Genomic DNA, 27,076 nt, shown 5'->3' on the forward strand with positions numbered 1-27,076 from the left:
AAACAAAATAATTTCAGTACTAAAAACACATCTACAGCACATACTGAGTACAAAATGCAGTAGCTTTGAGCAACCAATTAGAATTTGTTTTACTGTAGCTAGACCAGCACAATGGGCTGTGCTTAGTTGCTATGGGCACTGCATCATCATTAATCCACCTTCCACTTATAATAAAAACAGGCAGCATTATTTTTACAGATACAAATAATTTGTTACTTTCCTTACCTACATTTCTTAAACTTTGCACAGTGACAGCAAATCCTTTTGTTCTGGGTAGGAGGTGATATTTCAACTTGGGAAGGCCTTTCGCTTCTGCGACTTGCATGCTGATTTCGTGTTTCTTCTCTGTGAATCGTGTGCCCTCACAGTGAATAAGAAACTAGAATGAAATTACACAATTAGCACGGTCTTGTATGCACATTCACAAGATTATAAGAATTTATTATATTTTAGTGTTGAGTAGAATTCGGCCTTTACTTATGTGGGAAGCTCTTGTGCTGGAGTTTTAAAGGGAAATTAACAAAACAGAGAAAACCAAATTGAACAGGGCAGTATACATATCTGCCAACACTAGACCACCACCACCCCATCCCCCCGCTTGTTGGAATACTATATGTAGAGCTCCTTTCCAACAGCTAACTTGGAACTGTTAAACCATGCCTAGTGATCATGTCAATAACAATACCTGTCCTATGGTGACAAAGCTCACTTACTATACTTTATGTATGGAGAAACAGCATTATTATCCCCAAGGGTCAAGTTCTGGTCACTTTAGCGACTTGGTAACCCGTCGCGGGCCACAATGAGCAGAGCGGGCAGATAAGATGACAGGTCCGTGTCATCATATGCAGAGCAGACACGGACACAGCCCGCTCTACTCTATGGGCCCTCCAATCTGATCTTCCCAGACAGAAGGGGACAGATCCCCTTCTGCTTTTTAAGTGGATTGAATTGGGTTCCTGCAGGTATCACTGGCTGCTGCTTTCGCACAGGGAAGTATGGCTGGTTGCTGCTAACTGACTGTCCTCCAAGGCTGGTACTACTGGCAAGTACTGCTGGTGGATACTGCTGGCTGGTACTGCTGGTGGGTACTGCCGACTGGTACTGGTGGTGGCTACTGCTGGCTAGTACTGCTGGCAGTATGGGCATGATTTATATCAGTTGTACACAACATTATTAAATCCCTGGATCTGTCACATATTTCCTTGCAAAATAGACTCGATTTATATCTACATGGATTTTGCTCAGTAGCACTAAAGGCATATAATTTTTGGTCCCCGTTTCTTTCTCTCTTTCTCCTCGGTCTCCCTTTATTTCGTCCTCTCTTCTTTCCTTCAGCCCCATACCTCTCTCTCTCTCATATATTATATATACACACATTCTTTATATCTATCTCTCTCATCTCTCGCTTTCTCTCTTCCTACCTCTTTCCTTACCTCATCTCTCTCTCTCTCACCTCTCCTTTCCACCTCTCTCTCTCTCTACCTCCCCCTCTCATCGGCAGAGATGCTTCCTGCATCTCTCGTGCGCCCTGTCACAGGCGGAGTACATTTTGTATCAATCCACCTGTGACAGGAGCCGGCGCTATACAGGAAGCATCGGCTCTGCTTCCTCTAGTGGCGGCTCCCTTCCTAACACACTGTGTTCGGGAATGGCGTGTGGGGAACCTGCAACCTGGACTTACTGACCCACCATCCCAGAGCAGGAGGTGGCACTGGTATTGTGTCGGGTGGACTAACTGGAACGGCGTTCCTGCTGTAGAAAAAGTATAGGAATGCCGTTCCCATGCTTTCCAGCAGGACTGGAGCCCTGATTATCCCCCTCCTCATTTCCATTACATAGAGGGACAAGTTCATAGCTCACAGAAGTAGTTCAGATAAATATTAAGAGATCAAATATTGGGAAATGTAATAGAGAGATATAATGCACACACACACACAGCGACATATACATACATACACTGTAAAGCCTTGGATTGAGTGTAATTTGGTTTGAGAGCGTTTTGGAAGACGAGCAACATTTTTTTTTATAAATTTTGACTTGATAAACAAGTGATGTCTTGATATACGATTAGCATCACATCACAACTGAGTATAAAAGAGAAGAGAGGTGCCTCTAAGTGCAGAAATATGGTTACATTTAATGAAGGTCCAACATTTAGCAACTCACATGGTTGATGAATAAAAGAAGCACATCTAGGTATGCAGCCATCAATGTCATCCCTTCCACACTGCGCTCCACGTGTGCATCAAGCCTTGCTTTCAGATTGCTCTAGTGCAGGGTAGTCTTCCCTGTTACCACTGCAGACTGACAGCGGTGAGAGCCAGCAGTGAGGAGTATGGTCTATGTGGACAGCTTTACCCCAGATGCCTGCATTTTTAGATGTGCCTCTTAATTATCAACCATGTGAGTTGCTAAATGTTGTACCTTCAATAAATGTAAACACATTGCTACACTTAGAGGCACCTCTACACTTAGAGGCGCCTCTCTTCTCTTTTATACACTGTAGCTCCTGGTGGATTTTGCTTCTAATCCCCTTGTGGAGACTGCCATTGTGGATGGACATTTTAACCTATTGCTAAAATCTTTTTATATGGACTATAAACTGAAGGACTTATGAATAAATGGTTGTGGAATGAATCGTCTAAGTTTCCATTATTTTTTATGGGAAAATTACACACATACACACACACACTATATTTTATATATATATATATATATATATATATATATATATATATATATATATATATATGTACACACATACACACACACACACACACACACACACACACACACACACACACACACTACAATGCCTTTAAAAAGTATTCATACCCCTTGACATTTTCCACATTTTGTCATATTACAACCAAGAACGTAAATGTGTTTTATTGGGATTTTAGGTGATAGACCAACACAAAGTGGCACATAATTGTGACCTGGAAGGAAAATCAATGGTTTTTAAACATTTTTTACAACCATTTGAAAAGTGTGGCGTGCGTTTGTATTTAGCCCACTTTACTCTGATACCCCTAACTAAAATCTAGTGGAACCAATTCCCTTCAGGAGTCACCTACCTAGTAAATAGAGTCCACCTGTGTGCAATTTATTCTCAGTATAAATACAGCGGTTCTGTGAAGCCCTCAGAGGTTTGTTAGAGAACCTTAGTGAACAAACAGCATCATGAAGGCCAAGGAACACACCAGACAGGTCAGGGATAAAGTTGTGGAGAAGTTTAGAGCAGGGTTCAATCCATCATCCGAAAATGGAAAGAGTATGGCACAACTGCAAACCTACCAAGACATGGCCATCGACCTAAACTGACAGGCTGGGCAAGGAGAGCATTAATCAAAGAAGCAGCCAAGAGGCCCATGCTAACTCTGGAGAAGCTGCAGAGATCCACAGCTCAGGTGGGAGAATCTGTCCACAGGACAACTATTAGTCATTCACTCCACAAATCTGGCCTTTATGGAAGAGTGGCAAGAAGAAGGCCATGGTTGAAAGAAAGCCATAAGAAGTCCCATTTGCAGTTTGCGAGAAGCCATGTGGGGGACACAGCAAACATGTGGAAGAAAGTGCTCTAGTCAGATGAGAACAAAATAGCATTTTGCTTTTAGACCTTAAAGTTCTATGTGTGGCAGAAAACTAACACTGCACATCACCCTGAACACACCCATCCCCACCGTGAAGCATGGTGGTGGCAGCATCATGTTGTGGAGATGCTTTTCTTCAGCAGGGACAGGAAAGCTGGTCAGAGTTAATGGGAAGATGGATGGATCGAAATACAGAGCAATCTTTAGAAGAAAATCTGTTAGAGTCTGCAAAAGACTTGAGACTGAGGCGAAGGTTCACCTTCCAGCAAGACAACGACCCTAAACATACAGCCAGAGCTACAATGGAATGGTTTAGATCAAAGCATTTTCATGTGTTAGAATGATCCAGTCAAAGTCCAGACCTAAATCCAATTGAGAATCTGTGTCAAGACTTGAAAATTGCTGTTCACAGAAGCTCTCCATACAATCTGGCAGAGATGGGGCTATTTTGCAGTTCACAGAAGCTCCCCATCCAATCTAATAGAGCTTGAGCTATTTTGCAAAGAAAAATGGCCAAAAATGTCACTTTCTCAGTGATTTAGTGTTTTTTTCAGTCAAGGCTCGCTTTAAAATTTTAAACAATTACGAAGGCACCCTCCAAAATTATGGACAGACTTAAGGTGCCCCATTCTAATAGTTTACATAATGCAGCAACATAAATACACGCAGGACACCTAGAGTTAGAGGTGATTTATTCTTTAACGCAATTACACTTTTAGTACTGGTACTGACTAGTATTCCAATGTTTCTCTTCTTCCTCAATTTGGAGACCCCCCAAAGCCAATGAGACCCCAAAGCTGATGGAGAGAGGCAAGGGAGGGTCAAACAAGGATGATATGCAGGCTACCGACAGCCTACTTTTCAACTGATGAGGCCATTGGTTGTTAGGAGGTTGGCAGCTAGAAGGTTGGAATGGTGTACAATGAAAACTAAACTAAAAAGGCATGTTTAATCCAACCACTGGCTTGTATACAATTTTGGGGCACTTTTTAGGCATTTTCCCAAGGCAAACCCTCAAGAAACCTCAAGGCACCCTGGTTGAAAAAGGCTGCTCTAGATGTGCAAAGCTGGTAGAGACACTCAAAAAAAAAAGACTTACAGCTGTAATTGCAGCGAAACGTGGTTCTACAAAGTATTGACTTGGGGGCTGAATAAAAATGCATGCCATACTTTTCAGATATTTGTAAAAAAAATGTAGAACACCAGTTATCATTTTCCTTCAATATCACAATTATGTGCCACTTTGTGTTGGTCTGTTACATAAAATCCCAATAAAATACATTTCCTTTTTTGGTTGTAACATGACAAAATGTGGAAAATTTCAAGGGGTATGAATACTTTAAAGGCACTGTAGAGTAATTTTTCAAGCATTTCTTTCTTTTAAATTTTGAGAATTATGGCTTATAGCTAGTGAAAACCCAAAATTCAGTATCTAAGAAAACTAGATTACATAAGACCAATATAAAAAAAAATATATATAGTTTTTTAATACAGAAATTTTGCTTACTGAAAAGTATGTCCAAGTACAATATAGCAGGGCTCAAAATCTCAAGTCCTGAGCTACTAGCCAGGCCACCAGTTGCACCACCCAACCCCTACCCTGCCCCGCCCCTAAACACTCCCTCATAAATTATCTCATAAAAGGACACCGTTAAATGTTTGTGAATGTATAAGTTACAAAAATAAAAAAAATTAACAACTTTACCAGTGCCCATCAATGCAGCCTGTCAGTGAAGCTCATCAGTGCCGCCTCCTCAGTGCCCATCAGAGAAACCTCACCAGTGCCCATCAGAGAAAACTCGCCAGTGCCCATGAAGGCAGCCTCGCCAGTGCCCATGAAGGCAGCCTCGCCAGTGCCCATGAAGGCAGCCTCGCCAGTGCCCATGAAGGCAGCCTCGCCAGTGCCCATGAAGGCAGCCTCGCCAGTGCCCATGAAGGCGGTGGAAGAGAGGAGAGGAAGAGGAAAGCTGGCCGGATAATCACAGAGCAGGAATCGCCCCGCTAACAGCTTTCATTTGAATTGCTGGGCACTCTCCATCACACACAGCCCTGCCTCTTGGATTGGCTTCTATGATAGACGTCACATGTCCCAGCATTGGACCAGTGTTCTGTCTATCAAAGGAGCCAGGCCAGGAGGCAGTGCTGTGTGTGATGGCGAGCAATTCAAATGAAAGCTGTTACAGCGGGGCGATCCCTGCTCTGTGATTATCTGGCTGGCTTTCCTCTCTCTCCTCTCTCTTCCCCTGGGAGATCGCTAGAAGGACTCCAGAGGCAGCTCCAAACTCTCCCTCAATCATTTTCACTCGCAAAATGCGAGCAGGCGAATAGAAAATTTGAAGGCTGCAGTATAGTATGCACTCAATACTTGGCCAGGGCTCCTTTTGCATGAAGTACTGCATCAATGTGGCGTGGCATGGACGTGGTCAGCCTGTGGCACAGCTGAGGTGTTATGGAAGCCCAGGTTGCTTTGATCGTGGTCTTCAGATCGTCTGCCTTGTTGGGTCTGGTGTCTCATCTTCCTCTTGAAAATACCCCACAGATTCTCGATGGGGTTTAGATCAGACGAGTTTGCTGGCCAATCAAGCACAGTGATCCCATGATCATTAAACCAGGTATTGCCCCTCACATTTTTGTAAATAGTTTATTATATCTTTTCATGTGACAACACTGAAGAAATTACACTTTGCTACTGAGGAGGCTAACTGTGCCCAATTTGGACATTTTAACTTAGGGGTGTACTCACTTTTGTTGCCAGCGGTTTAGACATTATTGGCTGTGTGTTGAGTTATTTTGAGGGGATGGAAAATTTACACTGTTATACAAACTGTACACTCACTACTTTACATTGTAGCAAAGTGTCATTTCTTCAGTGTTGTCACATGAAAAGATATAATAAAAATATTTACAAAAATGTGAGGGATGTGAGGGGTGTACTCACTTTTGTGAGACACTGTATATTGTATGTGTGTGTGTGTGTGTATATGTAAATACAGGAGCATCTTCAAAATTTAAAAAAAAAAATCATCAAAAAGTTAATTTATATCAGTAATTCAATTCAAAATGTGAAACTCCTATTTTATATAGATGTGTTGCACACGTGATCTATTTCAAGCTTTCCCTTCTTTGCCTCTAGAATCTCCTGGTAATGGGCTGCGCTGACTTGATAAAACACAGTGAACCAACACCAGCAGATGACATGGCTCCCCAAATCATCACAGACTGTGGAAAATGTTGCATTTCATTTGGAAATCAAGGTTCCAGAGTCTGGAGAAAAAGTGAAAAAGGCACAGAATCCAAGTTGCATGAGGTCCATTGTGAAGTTTCTACAGTCAGTGATGATTTGAGGAGCCATGTCATCTGCTGGTGTTGGTCCACTATGTTTTATTAAGTCCAAAGTCAGCACAGCCCTCTACCAGGAAATTCTAGAGCACTTCATGATTCCTTCCTGCTGACCAGTTTTATGGAAAATGCGGATTTCATTTTGCAGGAGGACTTGGCACCTGCAGACATATTTATGTATAACTCAACACAGCCATTAATGTCTAAACCTCTGGCAAAAAAGGGAGTACACCCCTAATTTGAAATGTCCAAATTGGGCACAAAGTGTCAATTGCCACTGGAGTCCTCTTCCACTCCTCCATGACGGAGCTGGTGGATGTTTGAGACCTTGCCCTCCTCCACCTTCCATTTGAGGATCCCCCACATATGCTCAATAGGGTTTAGGTCTGGAGACATATTTAGCCAGTCCATCACCTTTACCCTCATCTCCTTTAGTAAGGCAGCGGTCGTCTTGGAGGTGTGTTTGGGGTCGTTCTGTTGGAAAACTGCCCTGCAGCCTAGTTCCTAAAGGGCGGGGATCATGCTCTGCTTCAGTATGTCACAGAATGTGTTGGCATTCATGGTTCCCTCAATGAACTGTAGATCCCCAGTGCCATCAGTACTCATGCAGCCCCAGACCATGACACTCCCACCACCATGTTTGACTGTAGGCAAGACACACTTGTCTTTGTACACCTCACCCGGCTGCCGCCACACACGCTTGACACCATCTGAACCAAATAATTTTCTCTTGGTCTCATCAGAACATAGGACATGGTTCCAGTAATCCATGTCCTTAGTCTGCTTGTCTTCAGAAAACTGTTTGCGGGCTTTCTTGTGCATCATCTTTAGAAGAGGCTTCCTTCTGGGACGACAGCCATGCAGACCAATTTAATGCAGTGTGCGGCGTATGGTCTGAGCGCTGACAGGCTGACCCCATCAACCTCTGCAGCAATGCTGGCAGCACTCATACATCTATTTCCCAAAGACAACCTCTGGATATGACGCAGAGCAAGTGCAATCAACTTCTTTGGTCGACCATGTCTAGGCCCGTTCTGAGTGGAGCCTGTCCTTTTAAACTGCTCTATGGTCTTGGCCACTGTGCTGCAGCTCAGTTTCAGGGTATTGGCACTCTTCCTATAGCCTAGGCCATCGTTATGTAGCACAACAATTCATTTTTTTTTAGATCCTCAGAGAGTTCTTTGCCATGAGGTGCCATGTTGAACTTCCAGTGACCAGTTTGAGAGAGAGTGATAACACTAAATTTAACACCTGCTCCCATTCATACCTGAGACCTTGTAACATTAAGGAGTCACATGACACTGGAGAGGGAAAATGGCTAATTCGGTCCAATTTGGACATTTTCGCTTGGGGGTGTACTCACTTTTGTTGCCGGCGGTTTAGACAATAATGGCTGTGTGTGGAGTTATTTTGAGGGGACAGCAAATTTACACTGTTATACAGGCTGTACACTCACTACTGTACATTGTAGCAAAGTGTCATTCCTTCAGTGTTGTCACATGAAAAGATAAAAGATTTACAAAAAATTTAAAGTGTGATACACACCCTTCAAAAAAAAAAAAAAAAATTAAAGGAACATTTTGAAAACACATCAGCACTCAATGGGGAAAAATATCATGCTGGATATCTATACTGATATGGACTGGGTAATGTGTTAGGATCGAAAAGATGCCACATTTGATGGAAATGAAAATAATCAATGTACAGAGGGCTGAATTCAAAGACACCTGAAAAATCAAAGTGAAAAAATGATGCAGCAGGCCAGTCCATTTTGCTGCAATTTCATTGCAGCAACTCAAAATGGTACTCAGCAGTTTGTATGGCCCCCATATGCTTGTGTGCATGCTGGACGTCGGAGCATGCTCCTAATGAGACGACGGATGGTGTCCTGGGGCATTTCCTCCCAGGCAGCATTAACATTCTTCACGGCTTCTCCAGACCCTTTGTCTGTCACATGTGCTGAGGGTGAACCTGCTCTCATCTGTGAAAAGCACAGGGCGCCAGTGGCGGACCTGACAATTCTGGTGTTCAATGGCAAATGCCAATCGAGCTCCACAGTGCCGGGCACGGAGCACAGGGTCCGCTAGAGGACGTTGGGCTCTTAGGCCACCGTGATGAAGTCTGTTTCTGATTGTTTGGTCAGAAACAGTCACACCAGTGGCCTGCTGGAGATTATTTTGGCCTGCTGGAGGTTATCTTTATGGACCTTGCTTTGTGCACTGATTCAAATAATTTGGTGGAGGGGGGGGGTTAGGCTCTGCCCCTTAGTTCCAGTAAGGGGAACTCTTAAGGCGTCAGTTAAACCAAGTAAACCAAGATATTGTAGACAATTTAATGCGCCCCACTTTGTGGGAACAGTTTGGGGATGGACCCTTCCTGTTTCAACATGACCACCAGTGTACAAAGCAAGGTACATAAAGACATGGATGAGCGAGTTTGGGGTGGAGGAACTTGACTGGCCTGCACAGAGTCCTGACCTTAACCCAACAGAACACCTTTGGGATGAATTAGAGCGGAGACTGCGAGCCAGGCCTTCTTGTCCAACATCAGTGCATGACTCCACAAATGTGCTTCTGGAAGAATGGTCAAACATTCCCATAGAAAAAAAAAACAAAAGAGAAAACAGGCGCCTCTGAGTTAAGAATCAAGGTAAGTATAAGCAAACAAGATGGGTCCTTCCGGTGTCCATGTGGAGGCTGGGGCTTGGAGTCATCACTGGGGGTCTGTAATCATCTCCTCTCTTCCTCTTCCTGTCCAGCAGGAAGTGGGGGGTGTCACAGCAGTGAGATGGAGGCTTGGACAGCAGGGTGAAACCACAGTGAGATGGAGGCTTGAGCCGCATGGTGGCCGTGATGCTCGTCCACAGGATCTTCCGGCGTAATAATTGACGCGTTTCCGAGCATGCGCACTGTGGTGGGAAACCAGTGCGACTTTGAAAAAGGGAGGGAGGGCGGGCGAGCAGCCGCTAATAGCTGTCACTGTGTGAGCCTTAACTTCTCTTCAATTCCCTGTCAGCGGCACGATGTACATGAATTAACTGACACTACGGGCGGGAGGGCGGCCGCTAATAGATAGATATAACTATGTGATCCTTCACTTCCCTGTCAGCGGGACTGTGTGTGAATGAACTGACCTGACACCGGGCAGGAGGAGCGGCCGCTAAACTATAACTATGTGAGCCTTCACTTCCCTGTCAGGCATGTATCTCCTCTGATAGGGAAGTGAAGGCTCACATAGTTATAGTTATTAGCGGCCGCTCCTCCCGCCCGGTTCATTCACACACAGTCCCGCTCACAGGGAAGTGAAGGATCACATAGTTATATCTATTAGCGGCCGCCCCCCCCCACCCACCCGGTGTGTCAGTTAATTCATGTACATCGTGCCGCTGACAGGGAATTGAAGAGAAGTTAAGGCTCACACAGTGACAGCTATTAGCGGCCGCTCGCCCGCCTGGTCTGTTAGTTCATTAATGCACAGATCGTTAATTTCGGCATTTTTAACCCATTTTCGGCCGAAATGGGATAGGCCCATTTTCGGCCGAAATGGGATAGGCCCATTTTCGGCTGAAAATTTAGGTGGCCAAAATTTCGGTGCATCCCTAATATACACACACACACACTTTCAGAATCTTCTTACCCAAAAATGTTCAGGGTAGTCTTTAAGGTTCCTTAAGCATTGCATAACTGTTTTCCGATCTTCTTCCCATTTTCGCTTACAGAACACCATCTCTAAGAAGTACCACATCCAGCCGATTACTGGCACGTAGGACAGCTCTTTCTTAGCTAGCACTTTTGAGCTCTACCAAACAGTAAAAGGAAAAGCAATTAGGAGAAATGTACATTTATATTCACGGTTTACACAACAGAAATGAATAACTTACGCTGGTCCAAGAACAACTAAAATTACTGAACTCCATCAGCACATATGGCAATGTGTAATGTGGCATTACATCAAAGTAGAAAATATTGTACACCCTCAAAAAGTACTCTAGTATAAAATATACCTTTTAATGTGGAACCATGGACAAAATAAAAAAGGATATACAGTATATACCTCGGTCTGTCACTGGCAATAACACATCCTTTTTGTGAGACCACATAACATACTATAGTTGTATTACCTGTTGATTCTGCCTGTACAGCAGATGTGTTACTTGTCTGTAACAGCTTTACAATACACTTAAATCACTACAGAATTGTCAACATTATAAAGTCACTAGGTTTTAGATGGACTAGTAAGCAATAAACAAATTAGGGGGAGCTAATTGGCAGTGCTGGTGGGCACTGTTGGGACTGCACTGATAATCAGGACCCTGTTAATCAGTGCCCTGATTATCAGTGTACATGTCCCTTTTACACAAGCCTGTTATCGACTCTCCTCTGCTCATGCTTAGCGCAAGAAAAAGAGTGCCGATAACTGGCTTCTGTTTTGGATCCATGATCAGCTGTGATTTAACACAGCTGATCATGTTGTAAAGAGCCGCTGATTGGCTCTTTACTGCAATCTGCAATCACTGAGCGCATCGCCTGCGCCCAGCAGGGGGTGTGATCATGGGAACCGTCATGATGGCCTCCCTGAACGAGCTGGCTGTGCTGTAACCATCATTTGGCTATAGCGCAGTCAGCAAGTGATTAAACTATTACTAAAGGCAAAATGTTTTATCAGTTTTGGACAGAATGGATTCAGATTAGAACACCTTTCAGTTTTTATTGAGGTCTGTGCCCCCGTTAAGGAGATTCACCCACTTTGGGTTGTCCCCAGAAAAGGAGGGGAAATTTGCCAGAATACTAGTGCTGGTGACCTGGGGATCACCAAAGCATTCCCTTAATTTAGCGGGGCTTTTCCTAATTCCGGTTTGGCTATGGAACAGGAAATTAAGGGAAATCTCTGCAATGGGACACAGATGGTCAAAAATAAATAAATCTGGCCTTCTCTTACTCTATCCAAAATGAAAAAAAAAAAAAAAAAAAGAAGTTTTGCCTAAAGTTCTACTTTAGTATTCTAAACAAACTCTTATTGAGGCATGCAGTCTGGGTGGGCAGGAAAGGGAGGGCAGCCACACTTTCCTATACCATACCAAGCCACAAGCTTTTCAACAGTGTGGAGGGAGTGTACATTGCAAGGGAGGGTGGAAAAGTCTCCACCAATTACAAAGCACTTGTCTCAATATTGAGAGTCCAAGGTCCAAGTTCTTTATTATAATTACACACAAAACACACTTACCATCTTTAAAAATAAAGTTGGACCAACGTTTCTCAACTCTTTAGTTAAGGCACCCTTAAGAATTTTGCACAATCTTGGGGCACACCAGGAGGCGTGTGAGCATGTGCTTTTTTGTGTTCCCACACACTGCGTTTTTTTAATGGGCTGCTCATTGATACTTTGGTACCATGCATTTTTGTAGGCGCATGCGCTAGGTGTGTGGGGTAGCATTATAAATTAATTGCACCTACGCACATCTACAAAAGGTAGGGCATTTTGTGCAGCGTGGTAAAGGTGCGATTTCACACATATTCCTGCATCACACCTGGTGTAAACAAGCCCTAAAATGTAGTTTGTGATGCAGTTCAGTGGTCAGTAGGTTGTGATACAGAGTTGCCTTGCACTTATAGAAATCGGCGAGTAGTATGTACTGGCAGGATAGGGCAGTATGCAGTGGTAGGGCAAACAGTGAGCAGTATGATAGCATTAGTCAATGAGCTGAAGCATGGAATTCTTGCTGGAGAAGCCGCTCACCGCACAACGTACACCACTGCATCATGCCTTAGCCTCTGGGAGTCATCAAACGTGACTGTCAGAGTTTTGCAATGCCTAATGAGACTTAGGCTGCCTACTCCTGGTGTATAGGCTAATAAACATATCCTTGACTTTCGCAGAAAATTTACAAAGCATGCATAACATTCTTTGCAGAAACCCACAATCAAGAACAAAATCAGGACAGTCGAATATCTGAACTTGCAGATCACGTCAAATACCAGGAAGATGTCATTATGTGACAAACCGATAAAAAGAATAAAAAAAAATAGTGTGTACGGCACTTCTGTAGTCTAACCAGATTTAAGGGCTTAATAATGGAGTGTACCGTCTTTTATAAAAACTCTGCAGGAAACTGCTGGAAATACTCCACATTGAGCTTGAATTGTATGTTTCATTTATAAAATGCAGGCTACAGCATAGAGCCTTGAATGTCTTGCGGGGTGTTCTCACCATAATGCGAATTACAGATAGGCAGACAGGGCTGTCACATGATCTGTATCTGTTGATGCAACATGGTTGGCTCCTGCCTTTTTTCTCCCAAAATGACCAAATTAATGACTGAGGCTTCTTCAGAGTCCTAAAACAAGGGATGCTGATGGTGATGTACAAAAAGCACTTTTAGCAGCAGTGCTTTTATAAATGTGCCAAAGGTATTTGAAAGATTAGAGCTGAACTTCAGATATAAAAACTTTGTAAGGCAACTAATATAAGTTCCTAAAGTTTTCTTTAGATGACCCACCTGTGAGCCTCTGTACACCACAGCCAGTCAGGCTTTGCTGCAGTGAATATTGAACAGTTATCATGCTGGAAGGAGTAAGTTGGTCGAACAAACACAGTATTGACCTCGTTAGTGTGCTGCCTCCCATTTTATTGTTTAGCAGGTTAGGTGTGTTCTGTGCTGCTGCATCAATGAAGGACAACACATTCCTAGCCTAGGTTGACAATGCTGGTACTTCATAAAGGCAGCACACTAAGCCCTGTCACTAGGACAGGAAGTCAGTTACCAGCAGGAACACTAGGTAAAAATAAATGAAAAAAAGCATGAAAAAGAAGAAGGAATGCAGCCACCACATCTACACATGTACACACACACACACACACACACACACACACACACTCACAAAAGTGAGTACATCCCTCACATTTTTGTAAAAATTTTGCGTTCCCTTCAAAATAACACCACGCAGCCATTAATGTCCAAACTGCTGGCAAGAAAAGTGAACATGTCCAAATTGGGCCCAATTAGCCATTTTCCCTCTCTGGTGTCATGAGACTCAGTGTTCGAAGGGCTCAGGTGTTAATGGGGAGCCGGTGTGTTACATTTGGTGTTATCGCTCTCACTCTCTTATACTGGTGAATGGAAGTTCAACATGGCACCTCATGGCAAAGAATGCCAAGACCCTGAAACTGAGCTGCAGTACGTTGGCCATGACCATACAGTGGTTTACCAGGACGGGTTCCAGTCAGAACAGGCCTCGACATGGTCGACCAAAGAAGTTGAATGCACGTGCTCCGCGTCATATCCAGAGGTTGTCTTTGGATAATTGATGTATGAATGCTGGCAGCATTGCTGCAGAAGTTAAAGGGGTGGGGGGTCAGCCTGTCAGTACTCAGACCATACTCTGCACACTGCATCAAATTGGTCAGCATGGCTGCGTCCCAGAAGGAAGCCTCTTCTAAAAAATGATGCACAAGAAAGCCCACAGTTTGCTGAAGACAATCAGACTAAGGAAATGGATTACCGAAACCATGTCCTATGGTCTGAGGTGACCAAGATAAGCTTTGGTTCAAGCGTGTGTGGCGGCAACCAGGTGGGACTACAAAGACAAGTGTGTCTTGCCAAGCATGGTGGTGGGAGTGTCATGGTCTGGGGCTGCAAGAGTGCAGCCGACACTGGGGAGCTAAAGTTCATAGAGGGAACTGTGAATGCCAACATGTACTGCGACCTACCGAAGCAGAGCATGATCCCCTCCCTTCGGACACTGGGCCGCAGGGCAGTATTCCAACATAATGACCCCAAACACGCCTCCAAGATGACCACTGCCTTGCTAAAGGAGCTGAGGGTAAAGGTAATGGACTGCGAAGCATGTTTCTAGACCTAAACCCTATTGAGCATGTCATTTTTTTTGTGTTGTCACATATTTTCAAAAATATGTTTTTCCCTCTCTCTCCATATTTAGCTACAATATCTCCATCTACATACATACAGTTCGGTCCACATATATTTGGACACAGGAACCATTTTAGATTTTTTCCAGGTTTTTAACAAAACATATTCAAGCTATAGTTATATAATGGATACATACATAAAAGTGCACACTCTCAGGTTTAATTTGAAGGTATGCACATCCAAATCGGAGGAAGGGTTTAGGAATTACAGCTCTTAATAGCCATCCGTCCTTTTCAAAGTACCAAAAGTAATTGGACAATTAAAACAAGAGCTGTTTCATGGCGTGGTGTGGGCAAAGCCTTCGTTATGTCTTCATCAATTAAGCAGGTAAAAGGTCTGGATTGGATTCTAAGTGTGGTATTTGCATTTGAAATCCACTGCAGTGAACCTACTTCATGCGTTCACAGGAGCGGTCCATGCAAGTGAAACAGGCTAGTGTAAGGTTTCACAAACAAAATAAATCCACAGAGAACAGCAACATCTGCAGTGGCCAAAACCAAATCAAATTTAATTCTGCAGGGTTTAGAGATAATTATTCAGCCCAGATTCAAACAAATGCAGCAAAGTTGATTGGACAGCGCTTCACAGTACAGATGGACAATGATCCAAAACACACTGCAAAAGCAACCCAGGAGCTTTTGAAGGAAAAGAAATAGAATATTCTGCAATGGCCAAGTCAGTCACCTGATCTCAACCCAATTGAGCATGCATTTCACTTGCAGGAGGCAAAACTAAAAGGCAGAAAGACCCACAAACAAAGAACTGAAGATAGCTGCAGGTAAAGCCTGGCAAAGCATCAGAAAGGAGGAAACCCTTGGTAATGTCCATGGGTTGCAGACTTCAGGCAGCCATTACCAGTAAAGGATTCTCAACAAAATATTAAAAATGAACATTTTATAATCAATTTGTCCAATTACATTTAAGCCACTGAAAATGGGGGGACCCCCATTTAAAAATGGTTGCAGTTCTTAAAATTTGTACTCGATATTTATGTTCAACCCTTTGAATTAAATCTGAAGGTTTGCACTTCAAATTTATTTGGATTGTTTGGTTTTAAATTTTATTCTGATGGCATACAGAGCCACAATTATGAAAATTGTGCCTGTGTCCAACTATATGGACTATATAATATAATATATATACACACACACACTGTTCAGCATAAACGAGTACACCCCTTTTAAAAAGTAAGATTTTATTCAATCTCTCAATGAACACAAGAGCAATTTCCAAAATGTTGACAAAATTGAGTTTTATAGAACATTTGTTTTGCTCATTACATGAAAGGTTAAGGATATGACTTGGATTACTAAATATTCAATTTCAAAATAGAGCAGTACCATCTGCATGCCGTATTGTGTCACAAGAAACAATCACCCCAGTTTGGCTTTCTACTTCTTTAGCTAACTGCAGTGAAATTGCATGGCGATTTTCTTCAATCCTTATCAGAAGACGCTCCTATAGTGGTGTTAACTTCCGTGAATGCCCTGGACGTCTGTGAGATAGTTGCAGTTCCATCTTGTTAAATTTTTGTATCACTTTTGCTGCAGTATTCGGACTGATAAGTAAAGCTTTGCTAAACTTCTTGTAGCCTTGTGGAGCACCTTTCTTGAGTTAAGAAATTATTTTCTTTGTCAGGCCTTGTGACATTTCTCTTCCATGTGGTGCCAATGCTGACAGCATGAAATAAGGGGGTTTCTTTGTTAAGTAACGCCCTTTTATAATCAACTGTCTGCTGCACACCAGTTTAATGAATAATTAGACTCCCCTCTAGTTGAATTATTGTTAAATAGGGTTTTGCTGTCTAAAATTTAGCTTTGCTCCTAAGACTTTCAATGGGGTGTAGACCGGGGACTCCTCAACCGGAATGAAGGTAGCTTTATTTAACCTGGAAACCGACGAGTCCACTACAGGTGGGACCGTCTACCTTTAACACAGTTACTCCTAAAGGACACCACAAGCAAAAAGCGCTTAGGAACCACTGCGTTTTGGACAACCCCACTGTTTTGTGACAATGTTGTCAAAGTAAGCGGAAAAGGGAACACCCTTGCTGCTTTGGAGGGCCAGTGGGCGCCAAAAGGGAGTGGCACAGCATCAGCCGCAACCTCCATTTTTAAAGTGTCACGCACTGACACAAACAGTGTATCCACCAACGCCTTTTTTAATGCGTGGCTAGAGGAGCAGTGGAATCAACCTCACTATCTGAGCACTTAGGGTGTGTGGACACAGACCCAGTAGGGTCGCTATATGCAAAGTTCACCCGGAAAACATAATCAGGGGAGGCCACCAACTGCGATCCCAAAATGGGGATGCCGACCAAGGGCCCATGAATGGACCACCTACTGGACCCGGCTATGGAGGGCTCGGAGGGCCCTCCATTTTGAGGACATAATAAGAAATAGCCCCCTTAATAGGGGGCCGCCCGTTGTGACTTGGACGTACAGGCAGGGTACCCTAATGGTCCCGCAGTGCTAAAAAGGGGCAGATGCCCAACACAATAATGGTAGTAAGGCGGTCATTAAAAAAAATTAAGCACCCCCAAAGTACCACCCCTTCCACGGAGGCGCCAAGCTTACCACATGGCTTAAATTTTTGTGGAGGCCCAGCCACAAGTGCACTAGTCCCAGCCTGGCAGATGCCCAAAGGAAGAGTGGGGGGCTTCAGCTAAATGCACTTGGCCCCCCCAAAGGAGGCGCCCGACTCTGCCGCAGCCTAAACTTTTATGGGTGCCCAACTGCCTGGACGCGAGCCCCAGCGAAGCCGACAAACCAGGGACAGCGAAGCGGAGGGCAGATACCCAAACGGGAGGCAGTGGCTTCAGCCACCCTCATAGGGGCCACCTCATGTAGTTTCCGACTAGTAGGCCCCAAACTGCGTCCAGTCCAGCAATTGGTTGTCATTTTGTTCCTGTGAGAATCTACAAAGATAGGAAAAAATTCCCTAAAAAAAAAAAAAAAAAAAAAAAAAAAAAAAAAATTGCCAGGACCAGAGATCCCAGCAAAGGAACTAGGTCCTTACTCCAAACTAGGCAGAAAAAAAAAAAAAAAACTGGGTGCCTATAGCGAAGAGTGGGTGTATACCCCCCCCCCCCGGGACTGCCCATAGACGTAGTCAAGCTTTTTTCTGCCTAGTGTCCTACTCCTGTAGGGGGCGGTATAACCCAATGGTTAAGAAGAATCAGGAGCTGTGTCCATCAATAAACGAAAGAGAAAATTATTTTTTGTGTTTGCAATTTAACAAATCTTGGTTGCAATCAATGGCCCATATTTGTGGGAGTATTTGGTAGTAAGTGTCACATAGAAAATGTTGATTCTGAAAGTAAAGTAAAGGTTTTCTGACAAATCTGTTGGTGTGTCCTCATTTACGTTGAGCACTGTATACAGTATATATACACACACACATACACACAGTATACATATACTTTAAGTTGCGTGTCTGGAGTTCAACTTTAAAGGTGGCCATCGATCTTATACGATACCTAGATAAGCTGACAAACTTTAACCACTTAAGCCCCGGAAGATTTTACCCCCTTCCTGACCAGGGGGTTTTTTGCAATTTTTTACTGCGTGACTTTGTCGTGCGACGCTGTACCTAAACGAATTTCACGTCCTTTTTTTCCCACAAACAGAGCTTTCTTTTGGTGGTATTTGATCACCTGTGCGATTTTTTGATCATGCGCTATAAACAAAAAAAGAGCGTAATTTTTGCAAAAATAACAATATTTTTCACTTTTTTTTATATGAAATTCCCCCCCAAAAAAATGTAAAAATCAAAATTTTTTAACATTTTCGGCCAAATTGTTTTACGCTACATATGTTTGGTAAAAAAAAAAAAAAAAAAATCGCAAAAAGCGTATTTTGATTGGTTTGCGCAAAAGTTATCGCGTTTACTCACAAAGGGAAAGATGTTTTTTTTTTTTAACGAGTAATGGCCGCGATCTGCGATTTTTTTTGCAGTACTGCGACATTGCGGCGGACAGATCGGACCCTTGACTGACATTTTTGACACTTTTGGGGGTACCAGTGACATTACTGCAGTAATCAGTGCTATATATATATATGCACGGTTACTGCAAAAATGACACTGGCAGGGAAGGGGTTAACTGTATTGGACAGGGAGGGGTTAAGTGTGTCCTAGGGGCGTGATTCTAACTGTAGGGGAACAGGTCTCCTAGTGTAAAAACAAAGATCAACGGTTCTACATAGTAGAACCGTCTGATCTTCATTTTTACACAGGGGAGAATGACAGGCGGCTTGTTTACATAAGCCGCTCTGTCTTTCTCCCGCTGTACCGGCGATCGTAGTGTGACCGGCGGACATCGGGTCTGCCGGTCACACGCCCGCACTCCTCTGTGAACGAGCCTCGGCGGGCGCACGCTCGCCCGCTATTGGCTCTAGAAGGAGTGACAGGCGAGCGACGTAGACCTACGTCACTCTGCCTGGCTGGGGCTGACTGCCGCAGTAAATATACTGTGAGCAGTCGGCAACCGGTTAATGCTTTCCATAGATTTTCACAAAAATATGCATACTTGGATTACCCAAGCATTCCAAGCACACACAATTCTGCAAGCAGAGCAGAGAGGAGGAAGCCCTCGGGCAAGCTTATCCTGCACAAAAATACAAGGCAGTTTGGACACATACAAATGCTAGACATAAAAGATTGCTGCCAAAACTGGTGGGCTTTACAGTAACCCTGTCACTGGATTTTACAATAAAGGTCTTTCTTCATTAAGCAGCTTACATACAAATATAGAGCATTTGTTTGCAATGCTTCCAATAGAAGAAAACTTTTATAAATCATACCCTATTGTCGGCAATGAAACTGTTCAAAATCGGTGCGACGCCGACTTCGCATTGCCACACCGATTTGAAAAAGATTCCTGTGCCATTTTTGGCAATTTAGGTGCGTCTTGCATAGACATCTGTGCATGAAGTCGCACAGACGTTAGCCACTAACATACGGCTTTGGAATTGTGCGATTTCAAGTCAAATCGCACAATTCTAAAGTCAGATTTGCTGTGAACGGGGGCTTAAACACATTCTGCAAAGGACAGGATGTATGTTGCACGAATCTGGCTACAGATAACAAGAAATTTGCTAAGTCATCATCATAGCCCATTGCACATTATCACTAGTTTTAGTGCTTTATTGTCCGTGTTGTGCATTTTTCAATGTGTGCTATGTTTCAAACAGATAATGTGTTTATCTAGTAGTAGTTATTCACATTTAACTGGGGCTGTAAAGGACATTTAAAAGCGGCCTTTTAGTAATTTTTTCATCTTTCCATCTAATAAATCTTCTGCCCTTGTGGTTTTAACTTTGGATAGTAAAACTTTTTTTTTCTGCCAGTAAATACCTTATATAGCCCACTTCCTCTTTGTCTGGTAATTTTCCTAGGCTAATGACATCATTCACACTGCTCTCTCACTCTCGTGAGAGTTTGCCAGCAAGAGGGGGGGGCAGGAGAGTGGAGGAGGGAGGAGTTGTAGGAGAGCTCCAGAGCTGGAGGGGGCTGGATGAGGGCAGAGATAACAGGAGACTGCAGAAATCCATGTGTAACCATCAAGAGAGGAGAAATGTGCAAACAAGCAGTGACGTGCGTGTGCAAATCCAAGCAGTGAACAGGCAGCAGCTTCAGCTGCCCACAGTTAAAACACCTGCAGCCAGGCAAAAATTTGGCAAAAATCCAGTTTTCTCCATCGTTCATTGACAGAAGCAGCTCCATATCTTCTTGACCATTGGGACGCCCCAAAGCAGTATTTACATGAGGGGTGGGAAAAACAACGCAAAGAATATAATTCCCCAATGGCTAAACTTAGTCAACCAGTGAACATGGAGCTCAACCAGGAACAACTGGAGCTCACCTAGAAAAAATTACATCCTCAAAAAGAATATTTTCTCTTTTAAAACAGCAGCCTGCAAAACCTTGCAGCCAAAAGAAGCATCCGAGGATGCCAACACCTTGTAGAATTCTGTGAACTTGTGCACAGATGACCAAGTTGCCACCTTGCAAACTTGCATTACTGATGTCTGATGGCAAAAAGCCCAAGAGGCACTCAGCACCCTAGTAAAATGCGCCTTCGCAGGGAAAGGTGGAACCTGACCCTTCAGTGAATAAGCCTGTACCACCACCTGCCTGACCCATCTGGATATGGTTGCGGCAGATGCAGCCAATCCTTTGAGGTCCTTCTGTAAGGACAGTCTGATTTCCTGAAAGATTCAGTAGCCGCTAGGTAAACCCTAATTGGCCAAACCACATCCAAAGAATGCAAGGAAATTTCCTTGCGATGCTTGAGCTTAGGACAGAGTGAAGGCAGATACAAAAAAGGTTCCCAAAAACAAACAGCTAAGACTGAAGTCCCAGCAGGGAAATAGTTCCTACACCTAAACTAGGCAGAAACAAACTGAGGGATATAGCAGAGTGTGTGGGTGTATGCCTGCAGGGACTGCCCCATAGGCGTGGTAAAGATTTTTCCTGCCTAGTGTCCTACTCCTTTAGGGGGCAGCATAACCCAATGGTCAAGAAGAATATGGAGCTGATGTATATCAAACAGGCAGCGAGACACCTAAAAAGGGAAGTATGGCCACAACTTCTTGGCAATACCCTTCTTGTGGGTCACAGAACTGCACTTCCTTTTACTCTCTTGTGACTCAGAATCAGCTGACAGCAGGCTAAAGCCTGCTGACAGCTGACATCACAGAGCTGCTCCAGGCTCTGGAAGAATCCCGACTATATTGTCAAGATCCACCCAGATGCCGGATTCACAGATGTCTCAGCCTCCCATCGTGTATCTGAGAGACAGAAAGAAAAACAGGGAAAAAAAAGCATCTGTAATGCATCCGGAAACGCATCAAAAACGCGGATACAGAAATGCATCCGGAAGGGATCTGGAGTGCGTTTTTGTGGTATGAACTAGCCCTTCGTGTTTCTGCTGTAGCTGTGCTGGTCACAAGTGGCTGTAGCAGGAACACTGTTAGATTATGTTTGTGTAGATTGGAGAGAGGAGGGGGGGAGGGGGGGTAAGCAGCGATCTGATTTGCTTTAGGCCAGTCCAGTACCATGAGACGGCTCCCTGTGCGAGTATAGATGCAGGCAGAAAAGGGACGCGGACAATGGATAGGCCGTTGAAGTGAATAGGTGATGTCAACACACCAGGCTTTACTAGCTGATGTCTCCGTGCTCTCACCTCTCCTCAGCAGCTGCTGTTGGCTGAGGCAGGGGAGTTCACGTGACCAGACAGAAGTGGGCTGAAATTAGGTAAATATATACATCTTTCTTCAACAGGCTAAGTAGCATAGGTGTAAGGAGGGGATGGTGACAGTTTTAAGGCTAGTTTGATGTAAGCTGGAGTTCTATTTTAAGGCGTAGGAAGACTGCCAAATCTTGATCTGTAGAAATTTGACATCCTAAATTAGACCGTTTTATTTGTCAAGAGGTTGCTTTGTCTCCCCAATGTAACGGTCTTTGCATTCCTCAATACACTGCATATTCCAAGATACCCAACTTGTGTTTGGGTGCTAGTTCTGTTGGATGGTGGGTATTGTGCTTAAAAGCGGAGTTCCACCCAAAAGTGGAAGTACTTAGGTCTCCTCCCCCCCTCTGGTGCCTCCGGTACCTTGTCCCTACTTCCATCAGACCTCGCCGCAGCAAGGTACGTCAGCAGTTCGGCCACCTCCTCCTCCCCCTGCTGCCAGGGCAGTAAGTGAGTGCAGCGCGCTTTGAGCAAGCACAGTAGGGACCTGACCGTGAAGCCAATGGAAACATCGGCTGTGGTGCCGACCTCTCTGGATTCCAGGACAGGTAAGTTTCCTAATATTAAAAGTCAGCAGCTACAGTATGTGTAGCTGCTGACTTAATTTTTGGAGAGGGGAGTCCGGAACACAGCCTTAAGGTGTATCCGCTAGCTGTGTGGATATAAATGCTGGGGTATTTTCCTGAAACTCAAAAACTGATGTGGCTTGAATTAGCTACGAACTATCTTCAACATTTCATAAAAAGTCCAATTGAGTGTGACGAGCTATAACATAAGCCATAACCTGAATAAATATGAGCCTTCACAGACAATCCAGTGTTTACATTTGAATATACCAGTGCTAAGTATTAACCACTTCTGGATCGGAAGGATTTGCCCCCTAAATGACCAGGCCATTTTTTTGCAATTCGGCACTGCGTTATTTTAACGGAAAATTGCATGGTTGTGCGACGCTGTACCAAAATAAAATGGATGTCCTTTTTTCCCCACAAATAGAGCTCTTTTAATGGTGTTTGATTACCTGTGCGATTTTTAATATTTACGCTATAAACAAAAAAAGAAGAGCAACATTTCTGAAAAAAAAAAAAAAAAAACAATATTTTCACATTCTGCTATATAACATTCCCAAAAAAAATAAAAACCAGAATTTTTTATCCTATTAGGCCAATTTGTATTCTTCTACATTTTTTTGGGGGGGGGAAAAAAAAAAAAAATCATAAGCGTATTTTAATTGGTTTGCGCAAAAGTTATCTCGTCTACAAACTAGGGGAAAGATTTAGGTCATATTTATTTATTACTAGTAATGGCGGCGATCTGCGATTTTTTAGCAGTACTGACATTGCGGCAGACAGATCGAACCCTTATCTGACATTTGACACTTTTGGGGGGACCCAAAAAATATGCACCGTTACTGTAATAATGACCTTGGCAGGGAAGAGGTTAACAAAGGGGTGATCAAAGGGTTAAGTTTGAGCCAAGGGGAGTGTTTTCTAACTGTGGGGGGAGGGGGGGGGGTGGGCTTGTGAAATGACCACAGAGACCTGAGATCCTATATAGAAGGATCACAGGCACACTGTGCTCATTTCAGAGAGAACGGTCAGCTGTGATTACAACAGCTGACCATCCTTCTCTTTCAGCGGGGAGCGATTGCGGGTGCCCGGGGGCAATCGTGACTGCCGGCCCCATGGATCAGCTTCCCCGCTGCCTAGTGCGGGCAGGAGCACGCCACCCAGCACCACGCGCACGACTGACATAGGGCTACGTCTGTTTGCATAGAAGAGCCAGCCTGCCGAAGTAAATGTGAGTTTTGGGTTGCAAATGTAAAACCTTAATGCCTGAAGCACCGGATTCTAAATTGGTTATCAATTGCATTTACCATATACCAAATCCATCTTTCATACCCAAGCATGTGCCGAGAGACGTGCTGATGCGTGTCCATATTTTTCATATAAAAGACCAGCTATTGTCTGCTGCTCGCTCTACGAGATCCTTTCCGGAACCATATACTAATCTGCAGTTCTTCACAGACTTTTCACATTATACGATGCAGCTGAGGAAGAAGCTGACCTCTATCACCACTGCACTGCAGAACCACTCCATCACACATATATGCGGGGCAACCCTTCCAAGCTATTGGTGTACAAAGACAGAGAGCACCACGCAATTTCCTCGCTGGAATCTGGCCTACAGCTTCTGAAAACCTGGGGAGTCATTCCTTACAACTTTTCACCAGCTAAAAATAGGTCCTCTTTTTTAGTTGCCACTCTAGGTCTCCTAGAATAAAGCTGGAACAAATGCAGAGACCAAAACGGAGGGGGGGGGGGAGGTTTGGCCTTACCAAACCCCTGGTGATATTACCTCGTTGCCCAATTACAACATATTGCTAGAGCCATGGTCCCTAAAGTGTTCCTGCAGACCCATGTACGCTCATTCTCCTTTATGGAATGGGAGCGAACAATGTGACCATGGGCCTGGAGGCTCTGACCCTCAGCAAATCCAATAAACTCTTTCCTACCTACTCCCTTATGCAAAAAGCGTGGAATAAGGGGAGAGATGCAGGAGGTTGTGGGTTTTACTCTATTTAACCCCATCTGGGAGAATGCCAATTATTCTGAGATTCACTCTTCGCAATATGGGGCCAAAATGGAAAGGTTATGGCATTACACATTTGTCCCACATTTTTGAGAACGGCAGCTTGTGCCCATTTTCTGTATTGCAAAATAGATTTTGCCTTCCACAATTCATTTATTTCTATTACTTACAGCTATGACATGCTAGCAGAGCACAAGCTGGCGTTGATAATTGAGTACAAACACCAACCCCCATATTTAATTACATGTTAGAAGTGGAAATTTATAAAGAGTTCATATCCAGATGCTACTGTGTATTTTTCTAAAAGACTTCCTATTGAGAGCTGAGAATAGATGGGAGCAGGCCATGGGTGCGTTTTAGGCGGAACAGTGGGAGGAGGCCCTACAGGCGGTAGAGTCTTTTTCCCTTAACCCTACACAGCGTTTATCACAGTTGTAGATTCTCCTCAGAGTCCATTTCACTCTGGTGAGATTATTCAAAATGGGATTTAGAGAGAACCCAACCTTTTAGAAAACATGGTGATCTAACAGAACTCTTGTGGAGATTCCCCAAATTACATCTTTATTGGAGGAGCATCCTGGATACCCTGAATAGGGTATTTCAAGTAGTTATTGCTACTGACCACAAACCTTGCATTCAGGGTATCCTGGATGAACTGCAGGTAGAAGAGTTTAGGAAACAAGCCATAGCAAGGGTCCTATATCAAGCACGCAAACTAATTCTTAGACACTGGAGGTTGACATACTCATCCTCAAGTAAGGAGTGGATAGCCCAAATGGGTGACACATTACATTTAAAAAAGTATATCTCTCAACATAGAGGGTGCCCAGGCAAGTTTTAAGCCGTTTGATCTCCCTGGTTGGACACACCGGGTTTGGCCCCAGTGGAATTGGTTCTGGGCAGAATATTGTGATGGTGTTTAATCTACAGGAGACGGTGTGGGTACGGTGGTTGTTGGGCGTTGATACTCTATATTTTGAAACTTGTGGATTATGGTGTTGTTGCTTATATACTCCTGTTTTGGTATATTGGTATATTGTATCTGGAAGTTGACATTGTAAATTTTCTGTTTGAATTCTTTATAAAGCTTTTGAGATTATATAATTTTTTCATATATATATATATATATATATATATATATATATATATATATATATATATATATATATATATATATATATATATATATTGTACCTTTGAGGTCCTATGCCAACTGACACTTGTCATAATTCTTGACCTCTAATATTTTTTTCAAGCCCTGTACCGATTTCATTATGTGCAAAGTTCTTCTCTCGTTGAGCACCTTTGTTAGTGGACTACGAACCCTAACCATTGGAGCAATTTTATTTTCAAACACTGCAGTCGGATCGTTGATCCCCACTTTTAGTACTATGCTTGGTATGCTGTTTTTTCTCTGTTTACTTCTTTTTTTTTTTCTTCTTTTTTTCTTCTTTTTTTTTTTGTTTTCTTCTTTTGAGTGGGAGGGTCTGTCGCATGAGTGGAACCGCTATCCAATTTTTGATCTTGCTGGAATGTATTATCTACCCAGTCTCGTACCATCACTGGTACCCTTGCGTGCATACAAACTACAAAAAAGTGCCCTTTCTTTAGGCCTTAACTTACACCAACCCTTTTACCATGTACTTTATTATCCTCTCTATAAATACAAGAGGGCTTAATCATCCTAACAAATGTCACTTTGGAAAGAAGCTATGCAACACAAGGCAGACAATTTATGTGTGCAAGAGACACACTTTCATTAACTTTCACCTCCTAAGTGTCAACATCAGAATTTTCCACACATCACGTTCACCCAATATATCTACCTACAGATTTCTTCCCTCCTTCGAATATAATCAAGCCCATCATGTCAGCTTATTAGCTACCTGGTTACATTTTTTCATAACCCTGGAGCAGTGAAAGGTGGTATTTCTCTTATCTACACTGCGATAGGAGATAAGTGCAGTTTTACCAAGTTCTCTACGTTTCTAGCAAGAGAGGAGTTGGGCTGCACCTATACGCCATTTCAATGGCAATGAGCTCTCTTAGTCACCTATTCCTACACCAAAAATGCCAATTTGTGGGAATTGATGCATAAGATAACCTTAAGGTGGTACCTGACACCGTGTAGCCTATCATTTACTGTGGACCTGCGAGTCACTAGCTAAATTTTGGCTTCCTAGCTTTTGAATTCTCCTAAACATCATGGCCCTCCCAATACCGATTTCCCCAGGATTAGCTTTATTGAATCTGGGTATAAAGTATCCCAAGTCCCTTGGGAAACACAGTAGTTCATGTACTGCTAGCAGCGAGACTAGTTTTTATAGGACACTAGAAATCTTCTCAAAACCCCCTGACACCAGAAGTGGT

The 27,076-nt window shown here is 43.4% G+C and overlaps 1 protein-coding gene across 1 annotated transcript in view; it reads right to left on the reverse strand.

The window, feature by feature from the left end:
• Window positions 1-27,076, reverse strand: part of AGPAT4 (1-acylglycerol-3-phosphate O-acyltransferase 4) — a 152,788-nt gene that overhangs the window by 35,806 nt on the left and 89,906 nt on the right. Inside the window, exons 5-6 of the mRNA XM_082249109.1 lie at window positions 10,572-10,733; window positions 226-379 (exon numbers count right to left, since the gene is read on the reverse strand). Of these exons, the coding sequence (XP_082105235.1) occupies window positions 226-379; window positions 10,572-10,733 (316 nt within the window). The remainder of the gene's footprint in view (window positions 1-225; window positions 380-10,571; window positions 10,734-27,076) is intronic.

The sequence above is a fragment of the Pelophylax lessonae genome (assembly GCF_965119305.1).
Source record: "Pelophylax lessonae genome assembly, chromosome: 3".
Taxonomy (NCBI): Eukaryota; Metazoa; Chordata; class Amphibia; order Anura; family Ranidae; genus Pelophylax; species Pelophylax lessonae.